Source organism: Hyperolius riggenbachi, chromosome 1, assembly GCF_040937935.1.
Source record: "Hyperolius riggenbachi isolate aHypRig1 chromosome 1, aHypRig1.pri, whole genome shotgun sequence".
In the NCBI taxonomy this organism is placed as follows: domain Eukaryota; kingdom Metazoa; phylum Chordata; class Amphibia; order Anura; family Hyperoliidae; genus Hyperolius; species Hyperolius riggenbachi.
In genome coordinates this window covers 422567984-422581762 of record NC_090646.1, presented here as the reverse complement: position 1 = coordinate 422581762, position 13779 = coordinate 422567984, and the positions used below count along the sequence as shown (strand labels likewise).

At 41.6% G+C, this 13779-nt stretch overlaps 1 protein-coding gene across 1 annotated transcript in view; it reads right to left on the bottom strand.

Annotated features, from left to right (window-relative positions):
• The window catches only part of VPS13A (vacuolar protein sorting 13 homolog A), a 192671-nt gene that overhangs the window by 82827 nt on the left and 96065 nt on the right, over nt 1-13779 (bottom strand). Inside the window, exons 25-31 of the mRNA XM_068236705.1 lie at nt 13444-13625; nt 10376-10532; nt 8949-9028; nt 8801-8860; nt 3347-3506; nt 1683-1799; nt 235-338 (exon numbers count right to left, since the gene is read on the bottom strand). Of these exons, the coding sequence (XP_068092806.1) occupies nt 235-338; nt 1683-1799; nt 3347-3506; nt 8801-8860; nt 8949-9028; nt 10376-10532; nt 13444-13625 (860 nt within the window). The remainder of the gene's footprint in view (nt 1-234; nt 339-1682; nt 1800-3346; nt 3507-8800; nt 8861-8948; nt 9029-10375; nt 10533-13443; nt 13626-13779) is intronic.

The following is a 13779-nucleotide window of genomic DNA, read 5'->3' as shown; positions in this document are numbered from 1 at the left end:
AAAATACGGTAAATCACTTACACATAATTATTGTAAAAATGAAGCACTTTTTTTTATTACATTATTTTCACTGGAGTTCCTCTTTAAGGTTAACTGTCTCCCACCAAACTGCCCCTAGACTGTTGTAGGGGCACTGAATTGCTTACCTAACTGAGGAACAATTATTGACACAGCTTTTTTGATGCAGTATAAGGTAGTTGTCCCTTTAAATGTGTAATAAAATAACTAATATACCTTTTTATACAGAGCATCGCAGTCCGAATCTAAAACAACAATATTTTTCAATTTCGCTAGAACTTCTGTTGACGACTTCTTCATTGTTACTTCAGCATCAAGACCTACATTTAAAAAACAAACAAACAAACATGGGATTAAAGGTAAACTCTGTACTGTATTAAAGTGGATCGAGATGAACTTTTACTCATTGCATAATTGTGTTCCTTTTCTATTGTTTATAGGGCATTCCTCAAGCCAATTACTTTTTTGTTTTAATACTCTATTTCCCTATAAACTAAACAAGCCACTCCTACAGGTTTTCAGTGAGCCAAGGCACTTTCAGACAGTAGCAAGGGCTCATGGGAGCTCAGTCTGGGCAGGAGGGGGAGGTATTACTAGCCAGAGATTTTAGAAACAGAGGGGAGGAGGAAAGGGGGGGGGGGGGTAGGTTTTTTTGCTCAAGAAGCAGATAAGCCTGCCTCTGTGTAATGTTTACAAACAACATGGCTGCTGTCATTGTATCACAGGAAGAACTAATCATATTCTATTAAAGCTGTTTGCAGCTAGATTTGCTGTGTAAACTATCTAAACTATAGATAAGATATACAGACAATATACTTGTTATAGTTAGTTTTTCATGTCGGATCCGCTTTAAGAAAGCGTTTCTGTAAAACAAAAATAGGATTGCATCATCAGTGAAACTCATGAATACAGAATACAGATGTGACACAAACTTCACTTGTCACTTTTTCGGTCTAGGATGAGCAGAATTTACTAGTGCTGAACCAAAACTTGCCTCAGAACTAACTAGATTCGGAATTGTGGTGACTGGTTTGCTTGAAAGCTTTATCATTAGAAACAGGAAAAAAGGTTGCAGGAGTCCTTTCAGAAAAAACAAAGCTGCCACAGGTGCCTATTATAAAAGCTTCAATTAGGGGACAAAGGAAGGAAATGTGGGTGCACGGAGGCCACTGCCAAAATTTTCCACCTTTGCCATAAATCCTGGCTTTTATAATGGCCGCGATATGCGGTAAACAAGGTGCCCCTGAGGCAAGTAACTTTTTTTCTTTCTTTTTTTAAGGTTACAGGAACCCTATAAGGCTAAATTCTAATGTGTGTTTTTATCTTTGTGTTTTCTTGAAAAATATCAAGAAATAGTGAGCTCAGCTGTCCCGTTAATGCCACAAAGAGAAAAAAAAAACTCTGCAGACATGAAAAAGACACCAGCTTCTCATGGGGAAAAATTCTAGAATGCCATTATTTGTAAAAGGTGAATATTCAAGTGTTCTGGCAGCACAGAATTACCTGTGTAGGAAGGGAGCACACAGATGTGAGATTGCTATCCAGTCTGGCCAAGCACACATGATAACAGTACTGCCATATAAAGAAAGTGTCTTAACTTATCTAATTACTCATTCATTCCCATAGCTATAGATAAGATTCAGGTTAAATATGTGGTACTTTACCTTCTATGCTTATTTCTGATATTTTACATTTCTGTTGACGAATATAAACACGGAAGCAGGATAATTCAGCAAACACGTGAAGGTTTACAACATCCTCATATTTCGACTTTTTTAGCGCTGCAATCAGAGAATATAAAGCATGCATAAACACATATACAGCATTCAAAAACAAGTTATATTGTAAAATAAGTCTAATTCTATTAAAGACTTGACTACTACCAAACATTTTGACTTAACCTTAAACTACACTACTGACGCTGCCTGGGGTTTGCGTTCTCGCGTGGTCCCGCGTGCGCTCCCACCGCCTTCCGTTAGCCTGGAGATCAATGAATGAGAACAAAGTTCCCATTGATTGATCTAAGTCCCTATATGAAAGACCGACACCGTCAAAGAGACTGCTTCGTCTTTCACAAAGCCCCTACTGTCTCATCTTCGCATCACTTCCATATTGCGTAGTAATACTACGCATTTAGAAGTGAGCTGCGAGGACATCTTGTTGCCAAATAGTAAAATTACATCTGGAAATAAAAATTTACAGATAATGACTTTTTTTACTTTTAAAATTAGCCCCTTACCTCCCACACTCCCCGATAGGTGCACAATTTTTTTTGTAAGAAAATGTTTTTTAAAAAAAAATTCATAACTAGTTACCTTAGGGACTGAACTTTTTTTTTTTTAATATGTATGTAGTAAAGTATATTACTGTCATTTTTTAAATTATAGGCTTGACGCAAAACTGAAAAAATGCACCTTTATTTCCAAATAAAATATCAGCGCCATACATTGTGATAGGGACATAATTTAAATAGTGTAATAACCGGGACAAATGGGAAAATAAAATACATGGAATTTAATTACGGTAGCATGTATTATTTTAAAACTATAATGGCCAAAAACTGAGAAATAATGATTTTTTTCCCCATTTCTTCTTAATCTTCCTGTTAAAATGGATTTATAATAAAAAAAATTCTTAGCAAAATTTATCACCCAAAGAAAGTCTAAATGGTTGTGGAAAAAAACAAGCTATAGATCATTTCATTGTGATAAGTAGTGATAAAGTTATTGGTGAATGAAAGGGAGGTGAAAGTTGTTCAGATGCATAAGGTGAAACAACACTGAAGGCTGAAGTGGTTAGAGACACTGAAGCGAAAAAAAAAATATTATGATTTGTATGTGTAACACAGCTAAGAAATAAAACATTAAGATCAGATACATCAGTGTAATTGTTTCCAGTACAGGAAGAGTTGAGAAACTCCAGTTGTTATCTCTATGCAAACAAGCCATTAAGCTCTCCGACTAAGTTAGTCGTGGAGAGGGCTGTTATCTGACTTTTATTATCTCAACTGTTCCTGGACTATTTACTTTTCCTCTGCTAGAGGAGAGGTCATTACTTCACAGACTGCCCTGAAAGACTCATTTTGAATGCTGAGTGTTGTGTAATCTGCACATATTATAGAATGATGCAATGTTAGAAAAAACACCATATACCTGAAAATAAAAGTATGAGAATATTTTCTTTGCTGCTAATGTTCTAGTAATTATTCATAGTACACAACCAATTTGCTATATCATATTTTTATTTTCGCTTCAGTGTCTCTTTAAGCTCTATTTGTAAACATTGAAAATCATTTCTTCAAATTTTACACTGGACATGGTTAGCTTACAAATTTTCTTTTTTTGCTCCTCCTTTTTCTCTTCCTCTGCATCTTCCACAGGTGGTGCAGTTTCCTTGTTTTCAGACTGTGGCATGAGGTTGTTAAGAAAGTTAATTGTATTCAGTAGAGCTTCAGTGTGGAGATGGACATCCAGAGATGAGAAGTTCACCTACATGAAACGAAGCCAATAGATATAAATCTTTTTAGTTTTTCTTTTTTTTACTATTTATAAAGTCTATCTAGCTTTAAATTGTATCCAAGGCAGATTTGAACAGTTAAAATGCGACAAAGAGGCATGTACCCTTCTTAATGACATGCCTCTGTGTCCCCTCGGTGCCGATCTCTGCTCCCCCCTTCTCTTGGTTGCCCCCCCCTCCAAAATCTACTGACATCCTCTAGTCTTTCTCCGCAACTCCACAGCATCTCCTATACCCCTCTACAGCATCTCCCATGCCCTTTCCACTCCTCTCTGTGCTCTGATATGAGAACCATAGAGCTCAGTGCAGTGTCATGCACCCAGGGTAGTGGCCATTCTTTTTTTTCATAGCGAAACTAAGCTATAATGTGGTGGGGAGCGTCAGTAATCGACACTACCTGATCCAGCTATCCTCCCTGATCAGGTAATAGGTTTTTATTTTACAGGTAATCAGGTGACTCAGGTGTGCTTTAAAAAGTGTACCTGAGATGAGTTAAAGAAAAAATGTACACATACCTGGGGCTTTCTCCAGCCCCTCGAGGCTGACCGGTCCCTTGCCATCTTCCCAGGCTGCCTGGATCCTCGGCTAGGTGGCCTGGTAATTCCGCCAGGAGAGTTCTGCACCTGTGCAATAGTACTGTGTAGGCGCAGAATTCTCCCAGCGACGAGAGCACAATGGGGGAGTGTGTGCAGCCAGACTGCGCCTGCGCTGACTGGCGGAATTACCGAGCCACCAAGCAGAGGGATCCAGCCAGCCTGGGAAGACTGCGAGGGACTGATCAGCCTGAAGGGGGCTGGATGAAGCCCAAGGCTTACATACATTTTTTTTCTTTCCCTTAGTCCCAGGCTTTCTTTAAAGGTCCACTACTGCGAAAATCATAACATTTAAAATACATATAAACACATACAAATAAGAAGTACATTTCTTCCTGAGTAAAAATAGCCATAAATTACTTTTCTCCTATGTTGCTGTCACTTACAGTAGGCAGTAAAAATCTGACAGAACCAACAGGTTTTGGACTAGTCCATCTCCTCATGGGGGATTCTCAGGGTTTTGTTTAGTTTCAGAAGCACTTCGTGAATGGCAGTTGCTCTGTCCAACTGCCAAAAAAGTGTGCAGCGAGCAGGAAGGCTGGCCAGCATTTTATAAATCCTTTTCAGGGAATGTATTTATAAAAATTAAAAGCCTTGCTGAGAATCCCCCATGAAGAGATGGACTAGTTCAAATCCTATCAGTTCTGTGAGATTTCTACTACCTACTGCACGTGACAGCAACATAGGAGAAATACATTTATGGCTCATTTTACTCTAGAAGAAATGTACTTTTTATTTGTATATGTTTACATGTATTTAAAATTTTAAAATTTTTCGCGATAGTGGTCCTTTTTAGGGTTGGTCAGACACTACATTTCATTCTATTACTGTACTAGTTAAAGAGGATCTGTAACATCAAAAGATCCCCTGGGGGGTACTCACCTCGGGTGGGGGAAGCCTCCGGATCCTAATGAGGCTTCCCACGCCGTCCTCTGTCCCACGGGGGTCTCGCTGCAGCCCTCCGTACAAGATGACGTCATTATTTACCTTCTCGGCTCCTGCGCAGGCGCTCTGACGGCTGTCGGCTCCGAACTACACGGAAATACCCGATCGCCGTCGGGTCTGCTCTACTGCGCAGGCGCAAGTTTCCGGCGCCTGCGCAGTAGAGCGGACCCGACTGAGATCGGGTATTTCCGTGTAGTTCGGAGCGGAAAGCAGCCACAGCGCCCCCGCTGGAGCCAGCAAAGGGGTAAATATTGATTTTACAGTCGGGTCTGTCGCCGGCTGTTCGGAGGGCTGCAGCGAGACCCCCGTGGGACAGAGGACGGCGTGGGAAGCCTCATTAGGATCCGGAGGCTTCCCCCACCCGAGATGAGTACGCCCCAGGGAATGTTTTTGAGGTTACAGAGTCTCTTTAAAGTATATAAATATTGGTTTGATTTCATAAGCGTTATTCAAGAAAATAGATATTAACTGTAATAAGTTGTTTTGAGATTTTAATCAAGTAATCTAAATATTTGATGATTTGAGCTCTCTACATAGCTAGGGCCCTGCTGTGATGAGAAGGAGAATTATCTATATTGGCTGTGACGCGATTGAGATATCAAAACTATAGATCAATTATATATGTGATATTGATAAGCTTGATTGAAAAGAAATCTTTAATTATTTAGGTTAGGAGTACTAGGCTTTAGTGGGAATTTAACATAAGGCTTGGTCTATGATGTCTATGAACTACCCCCCTCACTTGGAATGTACAGGCTAACCATCCCCCCATAGTGGAAGAAGCAGCTATGGTCAAACAGATGTTTCTCATTATCTCTGGCCAAGGCATATCAGAAGACTGCCAGTTCTGGTTTCAGCCAGAATGGAACATGTGCTCTCTTTGTGATAAATGAACAGTTAATTGAAGCAGCTAGGTTTAGTAGTCAACCAATAGAGACTATAGCATTATTTAATTAGACCAATCACAGATAGCATCGTGTTATACTATGGGACCCTCCCATTTTGTATGTAAGGAGTTTTAGGCGGGAGTCAGCAGTCAGTCTTTCTTCCTTCAGCCTTACGCACGCACGCACACACACACAAGAACAATACGCCTTTATTAATATACCTACAGATTACTCAGCAATCAATTTGTTTATATTTTGTAATTATTTATAATGTAACTAAGATTTGTACCTTTATTGATTTATTTTTGAATATTCATGGAAGATCAATAATGCTTAATTAAACAACCACATCTTTAAAATGATTTATTCTGGTCTCCAAAAGACTTTGTTTTTAAACAACAAATCCCATATTTAACATTAACTAAATAGTACAATGCTTTGTATGTTATATGTTAAAGAATATTCATGTGCTCAAATCAAAAGGTAAAATACATATTTACAGCAACTTACGCGCTTTGAAACTATATAAATACTTGTTACATGTGTGATTCAACACCCACTATGATACAGCTTTAACTGGTGCACCTTAATAAAGTACCCTGCAGGCTAGCGATGAATGTTGCTATGGAAGAGGTGGAGGGATGACAATGTATCACTTTCCAGTGGGAAGGGTGATCGGGGAGAACAAGGCACTTGAGGTTCTGCTTGGGCATGCCGGATGTCAGGCAGACATGCTGGATTCCAGCTAGATTCTTAGCGAGGTGGTCTTTGTTGTCCACTACAGACAAGTTTTAACCGTTTAGAAGCTTGTATTTTTAACAACAATTTCCGCATTTCTCTATGGGAAATACATTTTTTTTATTGTGTTAAATGTTATATTATCACTTTATTTGAATAATAAGGGCTCGTTCAGACTATACGCGATGCCGTGCGCATTTTTGGCAGCGCGTATAGTGTGCGACACGTAAGAACGGTAGAAAGGCATAGACAGCCCTTCTACCGTTCCCATCATATGCGCTGAGCAGCAGCGTAATTGTGCTATTGCGTGCTGCACGCATTTTTGGGAATCGCAGCACAGATCCCATTGATTGTAATGAATGGGATCTGCAGCGCAGCGCAGATGGCGTGCGATCGGACGCGTTGCGTTCCGATCACACAGCCATCTGCGCTAAATGATATGAACGAGGCCTGAGAGTAGAAATGGTCAGTTAGATGCAAATTACTCAGACTTGCATGTAAATATTATGCACACTTGGAAGTGGACCAACCAAATGCACTACCTGAGGATTTTTATTGGTCCAGTTCCGAGCAACATAGATTTTGCATGGAAACTGGAATGATTATCATCTCAATGCCCATCTCTAGAGAGGTGTATCAGAATGAGATGCTCTCCATGCTTCTATGAGTTGATGTAAATAGGATTAGTCTTGCTAAATTTCTATATAAATTTTTGTATAAATTTATTGTGCTACATGTCTTTGATAAAAAAAAAAATCCAATAAGTGTATATTTATTGGTTTGGGTAAAAGTTATAGCGTATACAAACTATGGTGCAAAAAGTGAATTTTCCCACTTTGAAGCATCTCTGACTTTTCTGAGCACCTGTCATGTTTCATGAGGTGCTAGAATTCCAGGATAGTATAAATACCCCCCAAATGGCCCCATTTTGGAAAGAAGACATCCCAAAGTATTCACTAAGAGGCATAGTGAGTTCATAGAAGATTTAATTTTTTGTCACAAGTTAGCGGAAAATGACAGTTTGTGACAAAAAATAAATTAAGAAAAGTTTCCATTTCTGCTAACTTTTGACAAAAAAAAAAATGAAAGCTGAAGCTACTTGGGGAGTGCTTAGTTTGCCACCCTGGAGTGCTAGCGAGTCTTACCCAAGGAGTCATTACTGGCTAGGTACTGGCTCCGGGATTTGAATCCTGGTCTCCTACAAAAAAAAGTGCTGTGCCCTTAACCAGCTGAGCGGTCTGGACGAGCTCAGCTCGTCCAACACCGCCAGCGGCTGCCGCTCAGGCCCTGCTGGGCCGATTTTAATGAAATAAAAAGCAGCACACGCAGCCGGCACTTTGCCAGCCGCGTGTGCTGCCTGATCGCCGCCGCTCTGCGGCGATTCGCCGCGAGCAGCGGCGAAAGAGGGTCCCCCCAGCCGCCTGAGCCCAGCGTAGCCGGAACAAAAAGTTCCGGCCAGCGCTAAGGGCTGGATCGGAGGCGGCTGACGTCACGACGTCGGCTGACGTCGATGACGTCACTCCGCTCGTCGCTATGGCGACGATATAAGCAAAACAAGGAAGGCCGCTCATTGCGGCCTTCCTTGTTTATTCTGGGCGCCGGAGGCGATCGGAAGATCGCCTCCGGAGCGCCCTCTAGTGGGCTTTCATGCAGCCAACTTTCAGTTGGCTGCATGAAATAGTTTTTTTTTTATTTAAAAAAAACCCTCCCGCAGCCACCCTGGCGATTTAATCAGAACGCCAGGGTGGTTAAACTAGTACACTTTCCAAAGACCAACAAGAAGATGGAATTTCTTACAGACATTGTTTACAGGTTCTCCAGGAAAAGGCTCTGTAGATTAGGAGATGTACACATGCATGGGATGTTGCCTGGCATTTATGATGCAAATAAATGTGCAGTCATTGGCTGCCACAGAGTACTAGTAGGCTCTTATATGTAGGAAGTATTCTTTCAGCTTGTAAGAAGGTTAGCTGAACTATTTGTCTTGAATAGCTGACTTTTGATGATGACTGCTGAACCAAGACCAGCTAGAGTTTACAACCATCAATGCACAATATGTCTATAAACATTATACTGCATATCCAGCAGTTGATACATACATACCTTAATTAGCTGTTCAGTATTTTTATATGTAGTTTTAAATTCTGGTCCATTTATGTCTGCCTGTATGAGGATAAAACAATACCAAACATCAAGAAAAAAAGTACAATGCATGCTAAAGCACAAATGCTTTTCTAACACAGATTACAACCTTTATGTACTCCATTAGTAAGAGATCGTCTGTAGTATTATCAAGGGTTGTGATCAGGTAAACTGGCTTATTTTCATCATCTTCAAAAAAAGAGAATGAGAAAGATTAATCAAAGTCATTATTTACATATATGACATGAAAATAATCCACTGAAAATGCCACTATCACAAAAATACTTGTAAAAACAAAACAGAGGACACCAAGAGCCCAATAGTGCAATATTGTCTGGTAAGCTCAATATATAATGTAATGTCAAAGGTTCTTATATTCACAAAGGTTGGTTACCATCAGGCAACCACTTGACAGGCAGGTGGGGAGTATTAGTACCTGACCCCACTCAGGTATAAAAGTCGCTCTCTGTAGATAGGAAAATGGGGAAAGAACCCCTCCACCAGGGGTGGACTTAATCGTGCTGTAATATGTACGAACAGAGGCGCCAAGCAGAGTAAAACAATGTTCTAAAAATGATTAAAAAAAGGGAAGTCGAGGTGGACTTGCCTCCCTCTGGTAGTGGACATATACTCAAATGCAGAGTAAAAAATATACAATTTATTCACAGCTCCATAAAATCGCAACGCGTTTCGCGGTCAACAGTCCCGCCTCATCAGGCAGTACAGGAGCATATAAAACAGGTTCAGGTCCATAAAGCGTGTGATGCTACAGGCTAGTGGACATGTTCTGTTGCTATGCAAGGGCTGACAGAGCAGCACGGAAGTAACGTCCCGTGGCAGGCGAGGCCAGTAAGGAGAGCATCGAATAGATCAACCAGGCTGATCACTGGCCAAGGAGAAAATCAGGGGCTGTTGTACACGTTAGATTCTTGGCAGAGGCAGACGTTATTGGCCATCATGTAGCGTGTGTAAAAAGCTTTTAGGTGAGAGACAATTACAAGAAAATTTAGAGCTGCATTTATCTGACTCTGCTAGATAAAGAGGCTCGAGAAACAATCATAGTCAAGTGGGAGAGGGAAGCTCTTCATACAGAAAAGTGTGCATCAAAATTTCAGGATACAGTTAGGGCTGCGCTGTCAGTTTTGACGCAAAGCACATCGTGTACGATCTACATGGCAACATGAAAGTCCATAGACTTTCATGTTACCATTCAATTACAGGTGTGCGTTCCCATGCGTTACGACGTAATGCTTCTGGGAACATCTAATCGCACAACGCACACATTCTCCTATAGGGTTGGCTGCCAACGTCTGCGCTCCTATCGCACCACAATGTGTATTCTGTGCGTTGGCCGCACGATGGCAACGCATACACGAAATTGCGTTCGTGTATACAGTCTGTAGTGTGAATGAGCCCTAAATACAATATGTAAAAATAAAAGACTATTCTATTTCAGCCTTGCCACATTTACAACAATACTGACTAATTTCTGTGATTTAGTTGTGAACTTAGACAATAGTGATAGAGAAAATATACCTGTATACTGTGGACATTTTAAGGAAATCTCTTTCAGGAAGGCATTTGCTGACATATCAAAGGTTCGAATATTGAGTTCTGTGCCCAAACCCAAAACTTCCATCTGCAGAACCGTTTTCTCTGTATCTTCAGATATACTACATAATGCAAATACCACCTGTGCGGGGAGAAAACAACCTTTTTATTTCCTGGCTGCATAAAAAACAAAAGTGAAAATAAACGCTTAGGGCTGATTCACACTACAAGAGCTTTTTAAACGCTAGAGATTTTAAAAACTCTTGCTAATGTCATGCTATGGGGGATTTTTACAAAACTACATAGCTCCAGTGTGAACACATACATAGGATAACATTAGCAAGAGCTTTTCAAATTACGAAAGCGCTTAGAAAAGCTCTTGTCGTGTGAATGAGCCCACATTTTAAGTGAACTTGAGGGTGAGATTTATATGGAGGCTGCCATATTTATTTCCTTTAAAGCAATACCAGTTGCCTGGCTGTCCTGCTGATCCTCTGCCTCTAAGGCCTGGTGCACACCAAAAAACGCTAGCAGATCCGCAAAATGCTAGCAGATTTTGAAACGCTTTTTCTTATTTTGATGTAGCGTTTCACCTAGCATTTTGCGGTTTTGGGAAGAGTTTTTGGTGTAGTAGATTTCATGTATTGTTACAGTAAAGCTGTTACTGAACAGCTACTGTAACAAAAAACGCCTGGCAAACTGCTCTGAAGTGCCATTTTTCAGAGCAGTTTGCGTTTTTCCTATACTTAACAATGAGGCAGAAACGCATCCGCAATCCAAAATCTGCAGCAGCCCGGGAGTATGCGTTTCTGCAAAACGCCTCCCGCTCTGGTGTGCACCAGCCCATTGAAATACATTACCCAAGCGGATCCGCACCCGCAAGCGGATCGCAAACCGCAGCCGAAACGCTCTGGTGTGCACTAGGCCTAATACTTTAGGTATAGACACTGAACAAGCATGCAGCAGATCAGCAGTTTCTGACATTATTGTCAGATCTGGCGAGATTAGCTGCATGCTTGTTTCTGGTGTGATTCAGACACTACTGCAGCCAAATAGATCAGCAGGGCTGCCAGGCAACTGGTATTGGTTAAAAGGAAACAAATATGGTAGCCTCCATAAGACTCTCACCTTGGGTTTACTTTAAGGTTAACCACTGTATCTATGGTCCTAATCCTAAACAGTATTTACCTGGAATGCCAGTCTTATTTTGATTTTAATCGTTAGAAATCTAACTTTAAAGATGCAGATTTTTTTTTTTTTTTTATGTTTATGTAGCTCCCATACACATGAAGTCTCCAAGTATTGAACTTTTTATCTGTTCCCTGCACTCAAACGTGGTTTTTCTCAGCAAAGCAGGAGATTATTGACCTCTACCTTACAGTCCAAATGCATTTAGAGCCTTTCATTCTTAACCTCCTGAGGTCCGCGGTCTTAAAGGGAACCAGAGAGGAAGGACAGTAAAAAAAAAAAAAGATTTCATACATACCTGGGGCTTCCTCCAGCCCCATAAGCCCGGATCGCTCCCACGTCGCAATCATCCGCTTCCTCTATCGCCGGTACCGGGTCCCGTCACTTCCGGCGGACGCGACCAATTGTCCGCACACACAGGGGCTCCCTCCATACCCTTACACATGCGGCTGCCCAGTAAGGCTCCGCACGCATAAGGATAAGGAGGGAGCCCCTGTGATGCGGACAATTGCCCGCGCCCGCCGGCCGACTAGCGGAAATGACGGGACCCGGTACTGGCGGATACAGGCAGCGGAGGACGGCGGAGTGGGAGCGATCCGTGCGTATGGGGCTGGAGGAAGCCCCAGGTATGTATAAAAGCTTTTTTTTTATTCATCTCTGGTTCTCTTTAAACCCCCTTAGTGACCAGGCCATTTTTTACAAAATAGGCCACTGCAGCTTTAAGGGCTCGCTGCAGGGACATACAACTCAGCACACAAGTGATTCCTCCCTCCTTTTCTGCCCATCAACAGAGCTTTCTGTTGGTGGGCTATGATCACTCCCAGGATGTTTATTTTTTAGAAATATTTGTGTCTATTTTTAAATAAAATTACGGGGTTTTTTTTGTATCCCTCCCTCCCCCCGCCAGCCAATCACCGTGATCGTCTGTCATAGGCTTCAGCCTATGACAGCGGATCACTTCCCTGCCTACAGAGGGGACAGCCGTGTCACATGGCTATCCACAGAACAGCTCTGCCTTAGATCGCAGCGCTGTACAGAGTTATTAGACGTCTAACAGTCCCTAGCGGTGATCGCCGTGGGGATGCGTGCGCATGCAATTTCCATGGGGCTGCCGCGCTGCTCATGCCAATTGGCGTGGAGCAGTTGTTAGGCAGTTAAAGTATATCTGAGATAAAACAAAGACAAGCATTTATTCTTACCTGGTACTTCCTCCAGCCCCCTGTAGGCTGTTCCCCATCCCCTTCTTGCACCTCTGATACTGTAGTTGCCATTGGCAGGTTTTGGTGCGCCATATCAATTGTTATATATAGAGAGTGCTTAGGGTGCCCCAATGTAAAACTTGCATCGGGGCCCACAGCTCCTTAGCTACGCCACTGGTAGGATTGGTACTGTCCATACACGTTTTATACCATTATGTTCTACTTAGGTTCAGGTACCATTGCACTAAATACATTCCAAACATTTCTTATTAATACGAAGGTTTGAATAGAGCTAGTGCTGTTGAAGTGTAGAAAGGCTGTATTGAGAGAATGGATTTTCCATAATATACCTACAACGAAATCTGGGGGATTTACTTAATTTCAGCAGTCCTCTGACTGGCTGCCTTCAAGGAGATGCTATACTGTCTTGCTGCAGCCCCCAATTGCTCAGCAGGGCAGACCTGGTCCCTGGAAGCCACAGCAACATCCTGTAACCTGTCCAAACTAGTTCAGGGCAACTAAACTGCCACTGCCATTACAGAACCAGTCAAGAGAACACACAGGTCATCACATGCCACAACATTTGAGGTACATTTTAAGTACCATGAAATCGTCCCCATAAGTAATAATGAAGTACAATTTTGAAAGACAAAGTGAAAGACTTACCACTGGAACCTCAAATCTCATTTGAAATTCTGTCATGTTTTTCAGAGTTTCCTGTTTCACCAACTTCTTCTTTCTCATGCTGCTAGACCTGGCAACAGATCCACCGGAATCCTCAAAGAAAGGCAAATCCTCAACAGGGCTGGTGGGAGCATCGTAGAACTCGTCACACTCAGACTCTAAATCTGAAAGGAGCCATTATAAAAAAAAAAAAAAAAACAGAGACATATGAACAGAATCCAAGCTAGTGTGCACACTTAAAATGTTATGTCAGTTCACTTCAAATAGACCCACAGATTTCAATTGCAGGCTGTGTGTGGCAATAAGGCATCTTTATAT